The 23,602-nt window shown below is 38.2% G+C and overlaps 1 protein-coding gene across 2 annotated transcripts; it reads right to left on the reverse strand.

Annotated features, from left to right (window-relative positions):
• LOC117339236 (galactocerebrosidase-like) lies at positions 1-23,514 on the reverse strand. 2 transcript variants are annotated; one of them, XM_033900711.1, is made up of 18 exons: positions 23,343-23,514; positions 21,328-21,396; positions 17,555-17,618; positions 16,826-16,914; positions 14,692-14,859; positions 14,310-14,348; positions 13,447-13,574; positions 11,315-11,432; positions 10,812-10,849; positions 10,392-10,516; positions 9,493-9,632; positions 8,860-8,949; positions 8,170-8,262; positions 7,586-7,727; positions 6,911-7,085; positions 1,717-1,886; positions 827-903; positions 1-531 (listed from the first exon to the last, which is right to left on the reverse strand). In XM_033900711.1, the coding sequence occupies exons 1-18, from the start codon at positions 23,478-23,480 to the stop codon at positions 379-381; spliced, it is 2,016 nt and encodes a 671-aa protein (XP_033756602.1). In that variant the 5' UTR covers positions 23,481-23,514; the 3' UTR covers positions 1-378. The 2 variants fall into 2 exon arrangements, with proteins under 2 accessions (XP_033756602.1, XP_033756601.1); XM_033900710.1 differs by lacking the exon at positions 6,911-7,085 and adding an exon at positions 7,250-7,427.
• Positions 23,515-23,602: the final 88 nt, after the last annotated feature.

A 23,602-nucleotide genomic window follows, 5' to 3' on the forward strand; every position in this document is an offset into this window, starting at 1 on the left:
CCACCACGGTTTCATCGGTAGGGGACTTATAAATAAAAGAAGGGGAAACTTTAGTGAACGTATATGGCAAGTGAATTATGAACATCATTATCTTTAGAATTATGTAAAACAGCACCAACGATAAGAAAGCTTTCAGCTCACAATATACTAAACATGTGATATAAAAGTTGATTGTGAAGATATTTCATGTATGTAGGTGTCGATCAGATACGTATGTAAACACCCAGGTAGGACAGCTAAAATTTTCAAAATTACAACCAAAACAACTTACTAGATTTCAGGGAAGGGGCTGGATCTCGCATGATATTCAAACATTAAGAAAATGTGTGCTGGAAAGGTGGTGTCTAAAGAAAATTGAGGCATGGCATCGTAAAATTATCACTGACTATGGCTACTTTTAATTCTGACATTGTCAAAATCTGCAATTCCGTATGAGTCAGTTCCTATGGCGACGAATCCATGGGCTGGTGTACTTGGCACAGTGACATTGAAGAGAGCCTTTTTGTTAAGTCTGCCTAAAGCAAAGTTTCCCTGTAAAACAAAGATATTTTGATCAATTACTTATTACTTATGTTAAACAATAAATCTACTGGATACTTGAAGCACATTTTTTAATTCATCAGTAAATGTTCTTGTAATCCTCAATTTTTAAAACTTGCTGAAACTGCTGACTGTAATCTGTAGATTTCCATAGAAGAATACATGTAAAGTGAAAAGTGAGTATTAAAAGTCAGTACAATAACATCAGATAATAAATCTGCTGACCAGCGGCCTGTTATGTTAGAGGAGTAAACGTGACTTTTTGGTATTATGTACGTTTACATACCTCCACTGCGAGTTCTAGAGTGTTCCAGCCGTTAACAGCTCCAGTGGCCTCCCCTTCTTTTAATGGCATGGTTCTGGCTGTAATGTTAACATCATATCACATCAATTGTGTCGGGTTATATAGAAACTGATGTATAATACACATGCTGTTGGGTTAGATGTAGGGTCTGGGTGACATGGTATTAGATGTAGGGTCTGGGTGACATGGTATTAGATGTAGGGTCTGGGTGACATGGTATTAGATGTACGGTCTGGGTGACATGGTATTAGATGTAGGGTCTGGGTGACATGGTATTAGATGTACGGTCTGGGTGACATGGTATTAGATGTACAGTCTGGGTGACATTGTATTAGATGTAAGGTATTGGTGACATAAACAATGGTACTGTTTTAAACATCAGTCAATATAATACTAAATGTTTAAATGTTACCCGGCCCCTGCATCAGATATAATAGTGAAAATTCCACTATTTTTTGCTTGGAGTAATCTAGCTTTCATATTCATGAAAGATGAAACACCAAGAGTATTTCAGGATGGAGAGTTACTGCCCTTGTCAATTACTCATCCTTTATATTAATGATGTGTAATCTTTAAATTCCACTTAACACTCATAAAATCTATGACTGGCAATACAGAGGCCAAAAGTTTGTTATTTGTCTTGGTATGTACATTTCGTTACATGTATTAAAATTTCAAACAACTACAGTTTCATAAAATGCATCATAAGATGTGATTTATATGGATTATTTCTTGTCAAACAACAAAAATAGCAACTTTCAAATCATGTTTATTTTCTATTTTACATTTCAGAGAACATTAAACATCAACTCTACATTATCTTTATAACACATGAAATATTTGACAGAAATGTTTGCTATTGACATACTCACCTAAATCATTGGTTAGAATAAACTTCTTGTCGCTGGGAAACAGGAAGAAAAAGATTCCCTTTGACTCCCAGGACTGGCATCCACCTTGATCCACGCGGGCTGCCACATATACCCCAGTTGTTCCGTTGATTCCACCAATAGCAACGTCTGTGCTCACATACACATCACTCCTGTGATGGATAAGCCGGGGGGAGATAGGTTAGAAAAATCATAATTTAGCTTGGAGACATCTTCCATAGAAATATAAATATATTATATTATAGTCTACACTTAAGCTTACATATATCCATGGACTTGAAGGAGATGATACATCAAAAAGGTATGTGTATATTGTATATGCTTTCTTACTAAGGCATGAATCTGATTCAAAAAGGTTTTGAACTGGTAAAGTTCTTTCACTAAAGAGTTTGTTTTATCAACAGAAATTTATTTGACTTACAAATAGATATGTTGATCATACTCTTTTAATTTTATATGAAAATGTCGGGGGATACAACATGGTCAGGAAATAATGAACAGATTGTCATCAAAACTGATGAGTGGTCTTTTTGCTTTTGCTTTATGATTTGTACTGTACTCCACTGTACATGTAGGCCTGATGTTTTATTGGAAATCTTTTGCTCGGGAGATAGCATTTTTGTATGTTTCATATCCCATTAGAGTAATGTACAGATATGTAAAACAAGAGGCCCATGGGGCCTGTATCGCTCACCTGGTTGGATTTGACCAAATGTCAAAATAATGTTCATGTTCAATTTGTTAATACATATACAAAAATGTACTCTCTGAAAGACCATATGGATTATTTTAACACCATAATTGTGTTTAAAGAAACTAAGATGGATTATTTTTACACCATAATGGTGTTTAAAGAAACTAAGTCCCTTAGGGTGGGGAAAACCCTTTGGCCTATTTTTACATAAGAATTGTGTTCATCCCTTAATGCCCAGCGATACTATACATAGTTATGGAATTGAGGGTCACAGTAACCATTTATGCAAAATCTGTTCCCCCATCACCACGGATGTTTCTGACCAAATTGGGTTCAAATCCATTTAAAACTCAAATCTCTATTTCCCCTATTTGGCCCCTCCCTTCAGGCCCCTTGGGGTTCAGAGTCAATATTTATATAAACTCTCTTTCCCCCTTCCCCTAAGGATATTCCAGACCAAATTTGGTTAAAATCCATTCATAACTTTATGAAAAATAGCGATTTAAAGGATAAACCCCTAATTCCCTATTTGGCCCCGCCCCTCAATATTTATACTCTTTCCCCCCTTCCTCTCTGGATGTTCCTGACCAAATTTAGTTAAAATCCATTCGTAACTTAATAATTAATAGCAATTTAAAGGATTAACCCCTATTTTCCCTATCGGACCCCACTCCTCAGTCCCCTGGGGATTCAGAGTAAAAATTTATACCAACTCGGATCCCCTTCTCCAATGAATATTCCTGACCATATTTGGTTAAAATCCATTTAAAACTTTATGACTAGTAGCAATTAAAAGACTAATCTCTATTTCCCCTACTTGGCCCCGCCCCTTAGGCCCCTAGGGGTACAGAGTAAAAATTCATATAAACTCTGTTCCCCCTCCCCTCAAGGATGTTCCTGACCAAATTTGGTGAAAAGCTATTCAATACTTTAGGACTAGTAGCGATTTAAAGCAGTAACCCTATTTCCCCTATTTGGCCCCGCCCCTCAGGCCCCTGGGGGTTCAGAGTAAAAATTTATACAAACTCTGTTCCCCTTCTGCCAAGGATGTTCCTGACCAAATTTGGTTCAAATTCATTCATAACTTTATGACTAGTAGCGATTTAAAGGAGTAACCCTATTTCCCCTATTTGGCCCCGCCCCTCAGGCCCCTGGGGGTTCAGAGTAAAAATTTATACAAACTCTGTTCCCTTTCTGCCAAGGATGTTACTGACCAAATTTGGTTCAAATTCATTCATAACTTTATGACTAGTAGCAATTTAAAGGAGTAACCCTATTTCTCCTATTTGGCCCCGCCCCTCAGGCCCCTGGGGGTTCAGAGTAAAAATTTATACAAACTCTGTTCCCTTTCTGCCAAGGATGTTACTGACCAAATTTGGTTCAAATTCATTCATAACTTTATGACTAGTAGCGATTTAAAGGAGTAACCCTATTTCCCCTATTTGGCCCCGCCCCTTAGGCCCCTGGGGGTTCAGAGTAAAAATTTATACAAACTCTGTTCACCTTCTGCCAAGGATGTTCCTGACCAAATTTGGTTCAAATTCATTCATATCTTTATGACTAGTAGCGATTTAAAGGAGTAACCCTATTTCCCCTATTTGGCCCCGCCCCTCAGGCCCCTGGGGGTTCAGAGTAAAAATTTATACAAACTCTGTTCCCTTTCTGCCAAGGATGTTACTGACCAAATTTGGTTCAAATTCATTCATAACTTTATGACTAGTAGCAATTTAAAGGAGTAACCCTATTTCTCCTATTTGGCCCCGCCCCTCAGGCCCCTGGGGGTTCAGAGTAAAAATTTATACAAACTCTGTTCCCTTTCTGCCAAGGATGTTACTGACCAAATTTGGTTCAAATTCATTCATAACTTTATGACTAGTAGCGATTTAAAGGAGTAACCCTATTTCCCCTATTTGGCCCCGCCCCTTAGGCCCCTGGGGGTTCAGAGTAAAAATTTATACAAACTCTGTTCACCTTCTGCCAAGGATGTACCTGACCAAATTTGGTTCAAATTCATTCATAACTTTATGACTAGTAGCGATTTAAAGGAGTAACCCTATTTCCCCTATTTGGCCCCGCCCCTCAGGCCCCTGGGGGTTCAGAGTAAAAATTTATACAAACTCTGTTCCCTTTCTGCCAAGGATGTTACTGACCAAATTTGGTTCAAATTCATTCATAACTTTATGACTAGTAGCAATTTAAAGGAGTAACCCTATTTCTCCTATTTGGCCCCGCCCCTCAGGCCCCTGGGGGTTCAGAGTAAAAATTTATACAAACTCTGTTCCCTTTCTGCCAAGGATGTTACTGACCAAATTTGGTTCAAATTCATTCATAACTTTATGACTAGTAGCGATTTAAAGGAGTAACCCTATTTCCCCTATTTGGCCCCGCCCCTTAGGCCCCTGGGGGTTCAGAGTAAAATTTTATACAAACTCTGTTCACCTTCTGCCAAGGATGTTACTGACCAAATTTGGTTCAAATTCATTCATAACTTTATGACTAGTAGCGATTTAAAGAAAAAGTTGACGGACGACGGACGACGGACACAGACGCTGCACCATGGCATAAGCTCACCGGCCCTTCGGGCCAGGTGAGCTAATAATATATAGAAATAATATACAAATGTAGTGAAATATGAAATAATACTCACAGAAAGTGAAATATGAAATAATATTCACAAAAAGTGGAATATGAAATAATACTCACAAAAAGTGGAATATGAAATAATACTCACAAAAAGTGGAATATGAAATAATACTCACAAAAAGTGGAATATGAGACAAGGATGGATAGTATTGCAACAGCAATACAAAGTCCCCTTTTTCAAACAGCAGGGGACTAATAATACTCACACAAAGTATGTACAGTGTAAATAATTACTGATTATAATAAATGCTATTATACCTGATACATAGAGTGGATCCTTACAAAGTCATAATCATTTCCCCATTAATTTTCAAACTGTACATCAGGGTCCGTATTCATGACACCATACTTTTATAGGCTGCAATACACATTTTGTTCTCAGACTAAAATACGTTTAGTGATAAATCTGATATTTTTACTATTTCAATGATTTGAAGAAATTGATGAAAGACTTCAAATTTTGATATTACTTTTAATGTTTAGGTTTTTCTTTTAAATTGCTATTTCTGGTTTTAGATTAAGTTTGAAGGAAATTGGCTTGAGCACAGATTTCATGTCTGAGCATGAGTATTGTTTCATGAATATGGCCCCAGGTTTTCTTTGTTAGTACATCTGTAAGTTATGATGTAGAAAATAAAAATAGAAATCTGCTTTATCTTGATAACATAGACAGAAGTAAAAGAAATATTCATGCAACACATATACAGAATGTTTTGTGCTGTAATGGTAGCGTATATGATAGATCAATAGGTGTTATACATGCAACAGATAATATATAAGGTCTAGCGGCTGTGACTGGTGAAATTTGTGGACAACATAAAACATAGCAATTCCCAAAAATCTTATGTTTCAGCAAACAATGCTGCATATTGGTTTCATTTTTTTCTTCAAACATTTCATTTAGGTAGATAGACCCACAGTATAAACTAAACCAGTTATGTCACCCGTAATTATACAGTGTGTTCATCAGCCTCGTTAGCTATGATAGAAGTGTTCGGGGGATTACTGAGGTAGCAGGAGACCAATGTGTCAAGACAAAGCGAGACAGATGGAGTAGTCTCCCTTTTATACAGAAGAGGACCTACTATGTTGTGGATAAATTATACACCTTACCAAACAATGTTTCATTTTGTGTAGTTACATGTATTGTAATTAATCATTAGCAGGCTTGAAATATTATTTAGCTATATATCCCTATCAATTAATTATCAAGGGAAAATATTAACTTTTCTGAAGATCTGTTTTAATAGGATATCATCTTGTCCAAGGATTAAGAAATATGTTTTTTTAATGATTTTAATGCATTTTATTACAGTCATGACTGATGCTGTATGAAGCTTCAAACATTACGACAGCTAATATTTCTACGGGGATAAAATTAAGATGAAAACAGATTGACATTTCACTGATTAACAGATAATTTTGCCCATAATATTCTCTTTTTTCACTTATTTATATGTTGCAATTCTATCTAAAAATATTATACAGCTGGTTATATTTGCCATGAATTGAATTTTGCTTTGTATTCTGGTCATTAAATATAGCACCAAATATAAATACCCAGCAAATATCTATATATATATATATATATATACTGAAATGTGTTTATTGTATAAAGTCACCTAGATATGGTCATACAAAATTAAATACCCTTGAATGAGTTTTCACTTGGAAAACTACGAAATACTAGCCTTGTGAAATTCAACAACTTTACATGTACAGTAAAATCTGAAGGATAAGCACATCAATATCTATGAAAACCTTTTTTTTCAAAGTAATTCTCCAGATATTAAAGAAAGTTCTGATGATGGAAAAGAGAAGAGACAGCAAACAACGTACCATGGTCTACCTATAAGGTTGAGGGGCATGATGAGACGGAAAGGACACCAGTGGACTGGAGATTTCAGAACAACCTGTCGAAGTACCTGGCCGTGACTTGCGTCATTTGACCTTGTGACCTCAAACGAGCCAACCTGCTGGGCAAAGTTGAAAGGCTCGGAAAATTCAGGAAAAGCTGTGAAAAATAATAGATAGTTTTTTGGAAAAACTGTGATAGCTGGAATGGGTTGTAATATCATGGTTGTTACTTATACATGAGGTCATATTCGTCAATTTAAGTACATAGTTAAATATTGTCCACAAATTTTGACCAATCAGAGCCTTAGGACTGATTCCGACCATTTGGAGTTGCCGATGATGTTAAGGGATTTGTCGACTTCGTCTGCCTTGCACCAGAACACAGGGGTCTGAAGTACAACTTGACGGAGAACTTTTCCATGGGAATGACTTCCAGATACGACCTCATAAGAACCAGTCTGTTGGGTAAAATCCATAGGCTCCGCGTGCAAAGGATATCCTGTGTAGTGGTACACATTCAAATAAAACAAGGCTGTATACACTAAATCACAAATATCTAGATTCAACAATATACTCAATTCCAAATTTGAATGATAAAAAGATTAAAAAATATCATTTTATCGTAATCAACTGATTTGGTTCCTGAGAAACACTTACCTTCAAAATCCTCGAAGTACGTGTCTGGGAATGGCTTACTCGCGGGTGGATCAGGGTACGAGCCTTTATTTCCGAGTGTAAGTGACGTCAATGTGTATACCTCATCCAACCCTACAGAAAGTGTTATTTTTCCATCCTGTACCTGTCAGGTAAGTGAGAAACATGTGCTTTAACACAAGGACTAAACATTGACTTTGATTTGTACATGTAGATTTCTCTTATTAAGATCTAGCTGGTATGACAAGTCTGCTTAATTTCACTGTATTTCCAATCAAGTTGTAATGCGTTGATTACACCTAAACAGATTCTCTGAGACAATATCTATGTCTTAAAACAAGAATGTGCAAATAATCTATTATTTCGTGAATTTGATGAGACATATTATGAATTCTAAAAATGTACTTAAACTGTGTATGCACAAAAGAATTGTAAAGCTTGTTATCAAAATGGAGAGAAGTTCCTTCAACAAGATTATGAAAATAGATAATTGTGAATTGTTTAATTCTTATAAGTGGAAATTCTTGAGGTCTGCGACACAAGATATTTTAATTTCATAAGAAGTGGTGCACTGTAATCTTTCTCACCTTCAATGGTGAGAGTTTTTTAAACAGCACAGAAGTCATGTTCTTCCCGAAAGCCAATTTACTGTACCATACATTCAACTGCTGTATCTTTGCCTGAAAAACATGCAAAACTTACAAAGGTATATATTTAGACAGTTGCGTGTCCCTATCGTATGCTTCAAAAGTATATTAGCTTGGTAAATTTGCGCGATTCTGACAATTTCTTGTTTAAGCCTTTTTTCCGTAGCGACAAAGTGTGCAAGCCGGTTTCGAAACACAAATCCTTAAGTTACACGCGTGCAAGAGAATGTGTGTTGTGCAGATTGAAAGAAATAGATGGAAAGCTTAATTTAGGTTTACATTCACTGAGAGCAGGGGGCGCAACTCGAGCAGCCAACAGTGACATGAATGATCGGTGTTATAAGTATGTTTTTCTTAGTTAAATTTACTATCTCTATGTCTGTTCATTAGGTTGTCCTATATATACCTACATACAAATACGTTTAAAGGAAGGCGTACCAAAGAGAAAATAACATGAACAAATTTAGTGACAATAAACACAATAAATTAACTTAGATTTGCTGATATCTTTACACTGGTACTCTGACAATACTGTTTTGTTTTAATATTACCAGTATACTCAATGACGTGTGTTATGGTTGGTTAAATGTGACCCCTCTCCCTATCACTGTGTCTGATTGTACAACTTACCAGGTCTCCACTGAGCTGCAGTGACACATTTTGCGGGATGACGTTGTAAGCAGGAAGTGCAGGTCGGATACACAGTGAGTGATCATGGCTCTGTCAATTACAAACATTCAATTGATCAGGATCCAATAACTCGGCTCAATTTATAGTGAGAAAAACATCTACCACATTTGAATACTTATTAAAAATGAAAAAAAAAATATTTAAAATGTACTTCTTAAGTTTGTGCAGTAAATGGTTTTCTCAGAAAAAAAAAGGTGAAAAAATCATACAATGATGAGTCCAAAACATTTTCTACTCTGACATACAAGTGTCCAACCATGGCTATCTATTGCCCTGGCAAAATAAGGAAGCTGTCGGCTATCAATGAGTGCTGCTTTAAAAATATATCAGAATGTCTATAAGAAATTAAATACACAGGCAAAATTCCTTCACATGAATTTTTTTTCACATGAAATCCAAGTGAATTTCACGTGAAGGAATTGTGCTTGTGTATCATTTTGAATATGAATGAATGAGTTAAATTCATTCTGGTTTCTGTGACAAAGACACTTTTGTGAAGTTGCCATGTTTTACATGTGTAAGTTACCATGATTTTAATGGTAGTGATTGACAGTTAAAAAGCTGTGAGGTTACCATGGTTTCCAAAATAATGGTGAGGTCTTTTTGGTTTGGACTGACCAAGGACACGTAACTTCCACCATGAGCCAGTTTCCCGACCCCGGATCCATGTGGCAGGTAGTTCCACCCAGGGGCAGTGAACTGAGTTGTATGAGCTATTCAAGGCAATACAACAATACATTTAATAGAGATATCATCACATCATGTAAAGGTTCAACAGTAGCATCTCAGGGTCATTGAGTACAAACATACATTTTAATGGAATATCTTAACACAAGCTGATAAAGGTCCTATATCAATATCCTGGTACTGGTCATATATTAATATCCTGATACTGGTCATATATCAATATCTTGATACTGGTCATATATTAATATCCTGATATTGGTCATGTATTAATATCCTGATACTGGTCATATATTAATATCCTGATATTGGTCATGTATTAATATCCTGATACTGGTCCTATATCAATATCCTGATACTGGTCATTAACAAATATCCTGATACTGGTCATATATCAATATCCTGATACTGGTCATTAACAAATATCCTGATACTGGTCATATATCAATATCCTGATACTGGTCATATATTAATATCCTGATACTGGTCATATATTAATATCCTGATACTGGTCATATATTAATATCCTGATACTGGTCATATATTAATATCCTGATACTGGTCATATATTAATATCCTGATATTGGTCATAAACAAATATCCTGAAACTGGTCATAAATTAATATCCTGATACTGGTCATACATTAATATCCATACACAAGGACATGTTCAAGTTACTTTGGTTTATGTTTAAATTAAATCCTCTATCATCAATCAGATCTTATTTTCACCTGTCATCCACATAGGGGAGGCGACATCTTAGTGTCCAAATCAGACCTTATTTTTACCTGTCATCCATATAGGGGAGGCGACATCATAGTGTCCACTCCAGGGACTGTCAGCGGTCATCAGTCCACAGCTTGGAAAGGGTAAGGCATCGTAGTAACTGGCTATCAGGTTCCATGATATTGTACTGCAATCATCAACAACTCAACTACACAGCAGTTCAATTCAACAATATCTAATAGTAAATTCAGTCAATATATGTTTAATGGACGTAACATACCAGGCTATCTGTGAGAGCTTCATTTTTTGTGATAAAAAAATAATACAATTAGATTCCTGATAAAAAAGGTAACATGTGATAATGGAAGCAAGATATATAATATTCCAAATTATTTTCCTGCCACATGTATTTATCATTTAGGGTTCATATTCTAGTGGAACATTCCCTAATAACTCTGATAGTGTCTTAAAGATATACAAACCTTGTCATGTAGCCATTTACAAAATTTTGGTTCAGTATCTGAAATAAATAATATTTGAAACAACTTTGAAACACATTCAGTAAGTATAACAATTGAACAATATACTTCTGTTATTACTACAAGAAAGAGAAATACAAAGAGTGGTTTCCCCTGAAGAGGAATCCATTCATTCATTTACCCCAAACAATAGATCAAATTCAGTCTTAAGAGATATATTTCTAGCTCTCTTTAGTGTTTTAACAAAGATGTTTTACTGCATGAGTATTATTTTTCACCCACCCCTAATGCCTACGGGTTTCCGGGTGGCACTGAATATCTTAACTCACTTGCCTTTCACCAATTCTGAATATGGACTGGTGGTAATCTTCCCACTATTTGGGTTTTCATTGCTTCCTCCCACATTAAGACTATCTAACTGCTTCTTTCGAGGTCAATAATAATTATTATTAAAAGAACTTGTTTCAATATTGCTGAAAATGTTGAATTAAGTATCTAATACATACCCTCGCCCAGCAGCCCCCACCAGTGTTATCGTTGAAGGTACTATAATCCTCGGATGACCACAGCTGTTTTCCTGTGGTCAGTGCAGCTTTTGTTGTGGTAGTACCAGGATAGTGGGCACTGAAAACAAAACCATATCAACTAAAATCAATGTTTGTGATAAAGAAAAAAATCTATCTTAAAACAGGAATGAGTATTGAAAAATACCCTGCCCACACTGGTCCTGAAACCAGGACCTTTCTCTCTCTCATTGGTCCACCCACCGCCAGGCTAAAGGGTTGGTTTATTTTGTTTAACGTCCTATTAACAGCCAGGGTTATTCCAAGACGTGCCAGGCTAAAGGGAATTATCACTAGCCTGAGTTAGTAAGGTGGCCTTATAATCTCTACTTTCACATCTATCCATCAATAAACACATAGTAGTATAGTTCAGTAGAAATACCAACATGTTTTTGTTCTCCACTTATTTCAAATCTCTAATATGATTCAGTTGTTATTGATTTACTCCTCGAGTTTAATGCACAATATATATGGTTATATAAAAATGGTAATCAAAGACTGAAGATTTTCCTTTAACTTTCAAGTATTATGCCTTATTTAGAACATTTCATTAAACTCCAGCTAGTTATACTCAAGTCAGAGACTGCCATCCCTACAGTGAATGACTGTGATGGGGCTTACCTTCTAACATCCTTTTACCTATTATAATTGCTCACATCAGGTGATTTTTCCTAATACCTTTGTCAGAAACTCAAGAGACTCTACTCTTGTTGTTTGAATCACAAATGACAAGAGTACTGTAAACGTGATTGTTTTCACGGGGGGTTAATTTCGCGATTTCAATATGTAAACTATAGGCGTGGGGGTAATTTTCGCAATCGATCCACTTTCACTTGTAGTTCAAGATTACGCAAATTGATATCAAATAATACGCATGGGGGAAATTTTGGCCAACAAAAGGAGTCCGCGTAATTAGTGTAAATTTCCTCCTCGCATAAATTTCAACGTTTACAGTAGTGTCTCATGGGTCCCTGTGATGCCCTTCATATCTACCCTATATAATCTATGGCGGCGTCCAGTTCCTTGTCAGCTCCAATATGTGATACCTACCCTATTTAATCTATGGCGGCGTCCAGTTCCTTGTCAGCTCCAATATGTGATACCTACCCTATATAATCTATGGCGGCGTCCAGTTCCTTGTCCGCTCCAATATGTGATACCTACCCTATATAATCTGTGGCGGCGTCCAGTTCCTTGTCAGCTCCAATATGTGATACCTACCCTATATAATCTATGGCCGCGTCCAGTTCCTTGTCTGCTCCAATATGTGATACCTACCCTATATAATCTATGGCGGCGTCCAGTTCCTTGTCAGCTCCAATATGTGATACCTACCCTATATAATCTATGGCGGCGTCCAGTTCCTTGTCAGCTCCAATATGTGATACCTACCCTATATAATCTATGGCGGCGTCCAGTTCCTTGTCAGCTCCAATATGTGATACCTACCCTATATAATCTATGGCGGCGTCCAGTTCCTTGTCAGCTCCAATATGTGATACCTACCCTATATAATCTGTGGCGGCGTCCAGTTCCTTGTCTGCTCCAATATGTGATACCTACCCTATATAATCTATGGCGGCGTCCAGTTCCTTGTCAGCTCCAATATGTGATACCTACCCTATATAATCTATGGCGGCGTCCAGTTCCTTGTCAGCTCCAATATGTGATACCTACCCTATTTAATCTATGGCAGCGTCCAGTTCCTTGTCCGCTCCAATATGTGATACCTACCCTATATAATCTATGGTGGCGTCCAGTTCCTTGTCAGCTCCAATATGTGATTCCTACCCTATATAATCTATGGCGGCGTCCAGTTCCTTGTCAGCTCCAATATGTGATACCTACCCTATATAATCTATGGCGGCGTCCAGTTCCTTGTCAGCTCCAATATGTGATACCTACCCTATATAATCTGTGGCGGCGTCCAGTTCCTTGTCTGTCCAATATGTGATACCTACCCTATATAATCTATGGCGGCGTCCAGTTCCTTGTCAGCTCCAATATGTGATACCTACCCTATATAATCTATGGCGGCGTCCAGTTCCTTGTCAGCTCCAATATGTGATACCTACCCTATATAATCTATGGCGGCGTCCAGTTCCTTGTCTGCCCCAATATGTGAGGCAATTTCCCAGCCTCCATCTGCTGCCACAATCTTCACATGGCCCAGCTGATTGGTGTCAAGGTTCTTTCTCAGGGTCTAAACAGATAAAAGTCTCGGCCATTTATGTTCAGTTACATCGGATTTATGTTTTATAAGTAACTCTCTAGTAAGATACAGTAAAATCTGTTTATAAAGTATTGCTAAGGACTGATGAAATATATACTGTTTTTAGCAGAAAAAATTCCATATCCAAAAATCACGAGTCGTATGACCTGTTTCTACCACAATGATATCGGCTTGAATCAAAGGGGAATGTGGCCAAGTCTAATTTTGTGTATGCAAATAAGGTGTACAGGTGACAGCAGGGACCGTGAAATAACACAGCATATTGTGGTAGAAATATTTATAGCTGATATTTTAATTGTGGCGAAGCCAGTAAGGAATTTTTTATTATCATAGCTAAGCTCACCCATTAGGATCATCAAACTACAAGCACTCACTTTTCATCTTGGCATTTAGGGTTCAATTCCCTGATTAAAGAGAAACAAATGTATGGTGTAATTGGGGTTACCTGCTTGTTCTGTGGGAACTCCAATTCGGGGGGGGGGGGGGGGGGGGGGGCACTTCCATGTGACCAACAAGTGTACTTAGTGGAAGTTGATACTTGTTTCGCAATTGTTACGAAATAAATAGTTTATTTGTTTATGAAAGATATTGTGACCTAGGAGTAACAAATTCTACTTTAGAAAATTTCCTTTTTAACCTGACATTAGATCAACATTAAACAAAATTAAACAGAAGATTACCGGCTAATGTTGACAATATACTCACTTTGATGTATGTAGCATCATATGGCTTCTCATTCCAGATCTACAACAGAACAATTGGCTTTATACAAACTGGTATAGATTCTGTGCCTTGAAGACACTTTGAATCAATAAATCCCTCCAGTATATCACACAATTACTTCCCAGGATGCTGATACCCATTAATACAGCTGGGCACTCAAAATTAGGTACAGGGTTCAAGGACACAGTAACAATATACATTTATGTGTAACGTTTTGCTCTCATTGAACTATATCTAAATAAGGTGACGCAACGTTTGAACATTTCTAGCACTTTGAATTCAAATTTGCAGACTTTGTAAATGAAATTAAAAACAATCAGACATGTCGTCCTTTTAGAAGTATTGATTACATTGCCATGCTTACCCCAACATAGTCTATAGTGAGATTGTAAAACTTCTTAGCCCCGAGGAGCCAGCGTGTCACATAATCCGCTGTACGTGTGACATTAGTGTATGGATTGTCACGACTGCCACCTCCAATCCAGCCCGGGAATGCCCATGGCAGACCATACAGTAAAATGTCAGGGTTTCTCTGAAATAAATATAAATATACAGGTAAATACCATTCAATAAGAAAACACAAATCAGTGTTATTGATTAGATACATTGGTGTATTGTGTAGCTGTTAAATTTCACAGGGCTAAATTTTCTGGTTCTCCCAGTACGACCTAGTTTGTCAGTATTAAATTTCTGGTTCTCCCAGTACGACCTAGTTTGTCAGTATTAAATTTCTGGTTCTCCCAGTACGACCTAGTTTGTCAGTATTAAATATCTGGTTCTCCCACTACGACCTAGTTTGTCAGTATTAAATTTCTGGTTCCACAGTACGACCTAGTTTGTCAGTATTAAATTTCTGGTTCTCCAAGTACGACCTAGTTTGTCAGTATCAAATTTCTTGTTCTCCCAGTACGACCTAGTTTGTCAGTATTAAATTTCTGGTTCTCCCAGTGCGACCTAGTTTGTCAGTATTAAATTTCTGGTTCTCCCAGTACGACCTAGTTTGTCAGTATTAAATATCTGGTTCTCCCAGTGCGACCTAGTTTGTCGGTATTAAATTTCTGGTTCCGCAGTACGACCTAGTTTGTCAGTATTAAATATCTGGTTCTCCCAGTGCGACCTAGTTTGTTAGTATTAAATTTCTGGTTCCGCAGTACGACCTAGTTTGTCAGTATTAAATATCTGGTTCTCCCAGTGCGACCTAGTTTGTCAGTATTAAATATCTGGTTCTCCCAGTATGACCTAGTTTGTCAGTATTAAATTTCTGGTTCTCCCAGTGCAACCTAGTCTGTCAGTATTAAATTTCTGGTTCTTCCAGTACGACCTAGTTTGTCAGTATTAAATTTCTGGTTCTCCCAGTGCGACCTAGTTTGTCAGTATTAAGTTTTTGGTTCTCCCAGTACCACCTAGTTTGTCAGTATTAAATTTCTGGTTCTCCCAGTACCACCTAGTTTGTCAGTATTAAATTTCTGGTTTTCCCAGTGCGACCTAGTTTGTCAGTATTAAATTTCTTGTTCTCCCAGTGCGACCTAGTTTGTCAGTATTAAATTTCTGGTTCCGCAGTACGACCTAGTTTGTCAGTATTAAATTTCTTGTTCTCCCAGTACCACCTAGTTTGTCAGTATTAAATTTCTGGTTCTTCCAGAACGACCTAGTTTGTCAGTATTAAATATCTGGTTCTCCCAGTGTGACCTAGTTTGTCAGTATTAAATTTCTGGTTCTCCCAGTACGACCTAGTTTGTCAGTATTAAATTTCTGGTTCTCCCAGTACGACCTAGATTGTCAGTATTAAATTTCTGGTTCTCCCAGTACGACCTAGTTTGTCAGTATTATATAGACTTATAATTTCTTGACCAACCGGTATCAACCAGCCAGTGTTTACATAATATCCGGGTAAAATTGGTTGAAAAATGACTTTGGGGACGTCAAAATTTGTTCATACTAGGCGGGTTTTCATAATAGCCGATTCATTGTAACAGAAAAGAGATACAATGTACATAGATTATGTAGGAATGTGGCAGGGGATCGTGTATTTGTTCATACTAAGCGGGATTTCAATGTACCCGAGTTCAATATAAGTGGGTTATACTGTATGTTAATAATGTAAATAGCTGGAATAGATTAATTAATATACTATAAACGTATATATTTTAGTGGTGATTGCATTTATACATTTTTGGGAATATTCCACCAAATTATGAATGCATTAATTCCAGTTTCCAAATGTTGTATAACAGTATTAAGTATTGTGGGTGCAACACTTCATCACTGGGCTTATTTAACTTGGTTACAACCTAAAATTAAAGCTCACAAATATGAGTACTTTTACAGTAATTTATGAATGAAAAAATTAGGGAAGCTTGTGTTCTAATAAATAAGTTCATGGATATCATTACAATATCGGTGTTGATCAGTGATCAGATATTTCATCTGTAATGTGACAATTGTCCATCTCTAACAGGACCCTATTTGAATAAAAACTGTCCAACTTTTTCACTCACCTTCTTGGCTTCAGTCATTATCCACCATTCATACCCACGCTGGTAATTCTCATCCCACTCATTATGCATATGAGATGCCTCTGTACCCTCTAAAACACACGATGTACAAATAAACACAAAAAGAATCAACAGGAAGTCTTCACATACATTTTTGTTATTGACCTAAAGAAAAGAAAATGTTCAGAGAAGTACTTGTAAACAACCTATTGGGAGATATTTAAGTTCAGCACATGGCCCTTTGTTAAAATCAAAGGATCTTTCAAGTTATCTAATCTTAAAAATGGAAACCGGTTAACTTTAAGTACATCAGTGCTTCTTTTTCTGAATCCTCTAGATCTGTGACAGGTGTTTGTCAAACAGTTTGTATGCACAATTGAATAAAATATTGTTAAAATCGAAATGGATGAGTAAAATCCCTACATTAGTACAGGGTCCTTTACTAACTCATTGATTGTAAACCTGAAAAGTTTTGGGTTTTAAGAGCAAAATATCTTACTTAAGGATAAATCATGGTTCCAGGAATGATATCTTAACAAGTTTAACTGTACAACTTACATGTACACTGTTTGACGCTAAAATTATGAAGGTTTGTCCTTACCAATTTGACAGTTTCAGATTGAATTTTCGTTCAATGTAGCTGTGTGTGGATCTCAGTGATAACATGACATGTTCCTCCTCATACCTATCCAACCAACACACACACCAAAACTTACAGGTGTTTATACTTACCGGTACTTTGACCATCTCCGCCAATTTCTACTTTCAGTATTTGTAGTGATGCTGCAAAGTTGGGCTGGATGTAAGGAATAAAGTTCAATTATTAAAAAATGGTAAAAATGAGAAATCAATATAAAAATATACCAGATTTACATATACCAGGGTAAAATGTACAAATTATAGAAGGCTGTTACTTGTGTAATGATGATTACTGTACTGAATCACTGAAAATGGACATTCATGGTACATACTGTCTCTGACACCATGGCACTGTCTCCGACACCATGGTACATACTGTCTCCGACACCATGGTACATACTGTCTCTGACACCATGGTACATACTGTCTCTGATACAATGTTACATACTGTCTCTGACACCATGGTACTGTCTCTGACACCATGGCACTGTCTCCGACACCATGGTACATACTGTCTCCGACACCATGGTACATACTGTCTCTGACACCATGGTACATACTGTCTCTGACACCATGGTACATACTGTCTCTGACACCATGGTACATACTGTCTCCGACACCATGGTACATACTGTCTCTGACACCATGGTACATACTGTCTCTGACACCATGGTACATACTGTCTCCGACACCATGGTACATACTGTCTCTGACACCATGGTACATACTGTCTCTGACACCATGGTACATACTGTCTCTGACACCATGGTACTGTCTCTGACACCATGTTACATACTGTCTCTGACACCATGGTACATACTGTCTCTGACACCATGGTACATACTGTCTCTGACACCATGGTACTGTCTCCGACACCATGGTACATACTGTCTCTGACACCATGGTACTGTCTCCGACACCATGGTACATACTGTCTCCGACACCATGGTACATACTGTCTCTGACACCATGACACTGTCTCTGACACCATGTTACATACTGTCTCTGACACCATGGCACTGCCTCTGACACCATGGTACATACTGTCTCTGACACCATGGTACATACTGTCCCTGACACCATGGTACATACTGTCTCTGACACCATGGTACTGTCTCCGACACCATGGTACATACTGTCTCTGACACCATGACACTGTCTCTGACACCATGTTACATACTGTCTCTGACACCATGGCACTGCCTCTGACACCATGGTACATACTGTCTCTGACACCATGGTACATACTGTCTCTGACACCATGGTACATACTGTCTCCGACACCATGGTACATACTGTCTCTGACACCATGGTACATACTGTCTCTGACACCATGGTACATACTGTCTCTGACACCATGGTATATACTGTCTCCGACACCATGGTACATACCGTCTCTGACACCATGGTACATACTGTCTCTGACACCATGGTACACACTGTCTCTGACACCATGGTACATACTGTCTCTGACACCATGGTACATACTGTCTCCGACACCATGGTACACACTGTCTCTGACACAATGGTACATACTCTCTCTGACACCATGGTACATACTGTCTCCGACACCATGGTACATACTGTCTCTGACACCATGGTACATACTGTCTCCGACACCATGGTACATACTGTCTCTGACACCATTGTTCATACTGTCTCTGACACCATGGTACATAGTACCGTCTCTGACACCATGGTACATACTGTCTCCGACACCATGGTACATACTGTCTCTGACACCATGGTTCATACTGTCTCTGACACCATGGCACTGTCTCCGACACCATGGTACATACTGTCTCTGACACAATGGTACATACTGTCTCCGACACCATGGTACATACTCTCTCTGACACCATGGTACATACTGTCTCCGACACCATGGTACATACTGTCTCTGACACCATGGTACATACTGTCTCTGACACCATGGTACATACTGTCTCTGACACCATGGCACTGTCTCTGACACCATGGTACTGTCTCCGACACCATGGTACATACTGTCTCTGACACCATGGTACATACTCTCTCTGACACCATGGTACATACTGTCTCCGACACCATGGTACATACTGTCTCTGACACCATGGTACTGTCTCTGACACCATGGTACATACTGTCTCCGACACCATGGTACATACTGTCTCCGACACCATGGTACATACTGTCTCTGACACCATGGTACTGTCTCTGACACCATGGTACATACTGTCTCTGACACCATGGTACTGTCTCTGACACCATGGTACTGTCTCTGACACCATGGTACATACTGTCTCCGACACCATGGTACTGTCTCTGACACCATGGTACATACTGTCTCTGACACCATGGTACTGTCTCTGACACAATGGTACATACTGTCTCCGACACCATGGTACATACTCTCTCTGACACCATGGTACATACTGTCTCCGACACCATGGTACATACTCTCTCTGACACCATGGCACTGTCTCTGACACCATGGTACATACTGTCTCCGACACCATGGTACATACTGTCTCCGACACCATGGTACTGTCTCTGACACCATGGTACATACTGTCTCCGACACCATGGTACATACTGTCTCCGACACCATGGTACTGTCTCCGACACCATGGTACATACTGTCTCTGACACCATGGTACACACTGTCTCTGACACCATGGTACATACTGTCTCCGACACCATGGTACATACTGTCTCCGACACCATGGTATATACTGTCTCCGACACCATGGTACACACTGTCTCTGACACCATGGTACATACTGTCTCTGACACAATGGCACTGTCTCTGACACAATGGTACATACTGTCTCTGACACCATGGTACATACTGTCTCTGACACCATGGTACTGTCTCCGACACCATGGTACATACTGTCTCCGACACCATGGTACATACTGTCTCCGACACCATGGTACATACTGTGAGTGTCTCTGACAACATGGTACATACTGTCTCTGACACCATGGCACATACTGTCTCTGACACCATGGCACTGTCTCCGACAACATGGTACATACTGTCTCTGACACCATGGCACTGTCTCCGACAACATGGTACATACTGTCTCTGACACCATGGTACATACTGTCTCCGACACCATGGTACATACTGTCTCTGACACCATGGCACTGTCTCCGACAACATGGTACATACTGTCTCTGACACCATGGTACATACTGTCTCCGACACCATGGTACATACCGTCCCTGACACCATGGTACATACTGTCTCTGACACCATGGTACATACTGTCTCCGACACCATGGTACATACTGTCTCTGACACCATGGTACATACTGTCTCCGACACCATGGTACATACTGTCTCTGACACAATGGTACTGTCTCTGACACCATGGTACATACTGTCTCCGACACCATGGTACATACTGTGAGTGTCTCTGACAACATCGTACATACTGTCTCTGACACCATGGTACATACTGTGAGTGTCTCTGACAACATGGTACATACTGTCTCTGACACCATGGCACATACTGTCTCGGACACCATGGCACAGTCTCCGACACCATGGTACATACCGTTTCCGACACACAGCAATGAATTCAGTCTCAATTGTGTAGCTTCCACTTATTCATGACCATCAAATTAATCATCATCCAGATATCTATTGTTTAGTGGACATTATGGAAAATTTCAAACTAGTGGGAATCTCTATTTAGCTTCGAAAATTCCAGCTAGTGGGATCTTTCTTGAGCCTAGAAAATTCCAGCTAGTGGGAATGAATCTCTTTTTAGTCTAGTGTGAGTGAGGGTAGGTTATATTTTTTTCTACTTTCTATTGCATATACATATATGTGTATCATAGTGTATGTGTGTAAAAAGATGAATCAGTACATTTACCTTAAACAAATAGTCGAGGATTTGATCTCTGTACTTCTCAGGATAGTTAACCAACAACTTGGATGTTGCCTGAAATGAAATTAATACTGAAATAACTTTTATTACATAACTGGCTTGTTCTACCATGTTATACAGCCATGTCATAGATATCATTAATAACATGCATATATATTACAAGAGACCTGATGGACCTGTATCGCTCACCTTTTTGTAATGCTACTATGAACTGATATAGTCATTTATGCCAACGTTTTAACCTGATAACCACTTGATCCAAATGTAAGAGTAGGCTAGGTTTATTCATTTAGATTAATTTTGTAGCCCTTCATTCCAGCATACTACTTGCCCAATATCAAGTCTTTGAGTCTCTTGCATTGGTTATTGACAAGTCGTCATTTAAAGATTTTGACACATTTGACCCGTGACCTTGAAAGTCTGCCAAGGTCATTCATTAAAACAAACCCAATAGCCTTTACCCCAGCATGCTACAGACCAAATATCAGGTTACCGAGATCATGCGACAGGTGCTCTAACATGGCTCCCCCCCCCTCAAAAAAAATATTGACAAAAGACAAAGCACCATAAAAAGCTCACTAATGTGATGGATGATCAGAACCTCTCGAACTAGTAATTCTTCATTTTGTCAGACAAGTTATATTTTATGATTCATAAGCAAAGGAGAAGAATGCTATTGTTATTATTGTAGGACTTAATGTACATTTACACAGATACCTGATACATGTATAAGAGGAATGGGAAAATGCACAACCAGAATAGGGTTCAATTCCTGGGACCTCTAAATACAAGCTCAATGCTCTACCAAATGAGATACCTGGTCGCTGATGATTGACCCAGTCCAGTACTAGTTCCGCTACACATTTATAAGAAAAATAAGTCTTTCTATTTCGTTTGATATTTTCTTAAAATTTAACTCATGCAAATACTGCTACAATAAGCATATTATCCAAACAGGATCACTTGAAATGGAATAACACAACACTTTTTCTTACTTCTGAGATGCTTTTAACCAATATTCTGCTTGATTACAGTTATTTCAATTCAGTCACCTCTGTCAGTATAGTGATAGAAAAAAAGTTGACTTTACAAGATAATGCACAAGTTACATTTAACTTTTTCGGCATAGCCGTATAATTTTCTTTTGGCCCCGGATATGACGCGACAGGTGGCGTTACTGGTCAAGATGAAGTATATTGTAGCGGGACTGGGCTGGGTCGATCATCGGTGACCATGTAGCTCAATTGGTAGAGCATCCGGCTAGTGTTCGGAGGTCCCGGGTTCGAACCCCGGTCTGGCCGCTACATTTTCTCCTCTCCTGTTACAATATGATTGGTCAATGTAGCAGTAAATGCAAAATGCAGATATGCAGTTAAAACGAAACAAAGTTAAGATTGAATGCAAGATGAATAAGTAGATTATCTTTTTAAATGACACATTAATAAAATCATATTCTTGATTCAAATGCAGTTTTATTATTACCAAAAATAATTCAAATCGATATAATTTTGTTATTCGTGCTAAAACGCTTTAGTTCGTTAATTTATTTCATCATCAATTTTACATTATAACCATCAGCATTAAAACTATGCTGTTTATCTTTTTTAAAGATATTTCTTGTTTTGTGTTGTTGCTGTAACAACAAAGGATGTTCTTGCTTTTAATTACATATACCTGTTCTGATGGAAGTGATGCAATTCATTAGTGTTACAAAGTTATATATAGCGATTATTCTTACTAAAAAAAAATATGTCAATTTAATTGGAAATCAAATCTTTTCCCCAACCTGTCTCACGATAAAATTTGCCAAAATATCTATACAGTATTTATAAACATATAGGCAGACAACTGTTTTTATCATAAAAGACTAGACATGTCTCTGCATGGCAATAGATTATAAACACTAAATGATTGGACCGCAATTAACCAAAACACCATGCACTGATCTTCCCCCGCCGGCCCACTTGCTCTATGATGCATGTCACTCATGAAATTCGTACCCCTCCACCACTGAGACCGCCGATTCCGTCAAACCTTCTGCCCGGACCCATTGAGTTATCCACTCTATACACATTACAAGTTGTGACTGAGAAAAGCGCACTTAAAACGATGCCTCTTCCGATTTCCCCAAAAGACATCGTTAGGCTTTACTTAATTGGAACAGAGTCATGTGAGTCGGAAGTAAATAATGATTATCTAAACACAAAATGGTCTTCATATAAAAACCCGGATAATGAAATTAATATAACACTGTTTTCGT

Source organism: Pecten maximus, chromosome 12 (genome assembly GCF_902652985.1).
Source record: "Pecten maximus chromosome 12, xPecMax1.1, whole genome shotgun sequence".
In the NCBI taxonomy this organism is placed as follows: domain Eukaryota; kingdom Metazoa; phylum Mollusca; class Bivalvia; order Pectinida; family Pectinidae; genus Pecten; species Pecten maximus.

What these genes read in the sequence shown, in the direction of transcription:
- LOC117339236 (XM_033900710.1), bottom strand. Translation starts at nt 23,480, where the DNA reads ATGTCTTTTGGGGAAATCGGAAGAGGCATCGTTTTAAGTGCGCTTTTC. An exon ending in TCACTATAGACTATGTTGGG is followed by an intron (nt 14,349 to 14,691) that starts GTAAGCATGGCA and finishes GTTCTGTTGTAG; the next exon opens with ATCTGGAATGAGAAGCCATA. An exon ending in GTACTTCGAGGATTTTGAAG is followed by an intron (nt 7,428 to 7,585) that starts GTAAGTGTTTCT and finishes ACCACTACACAG; the next exon opens with GATATCCTTTGCACGCGGAG.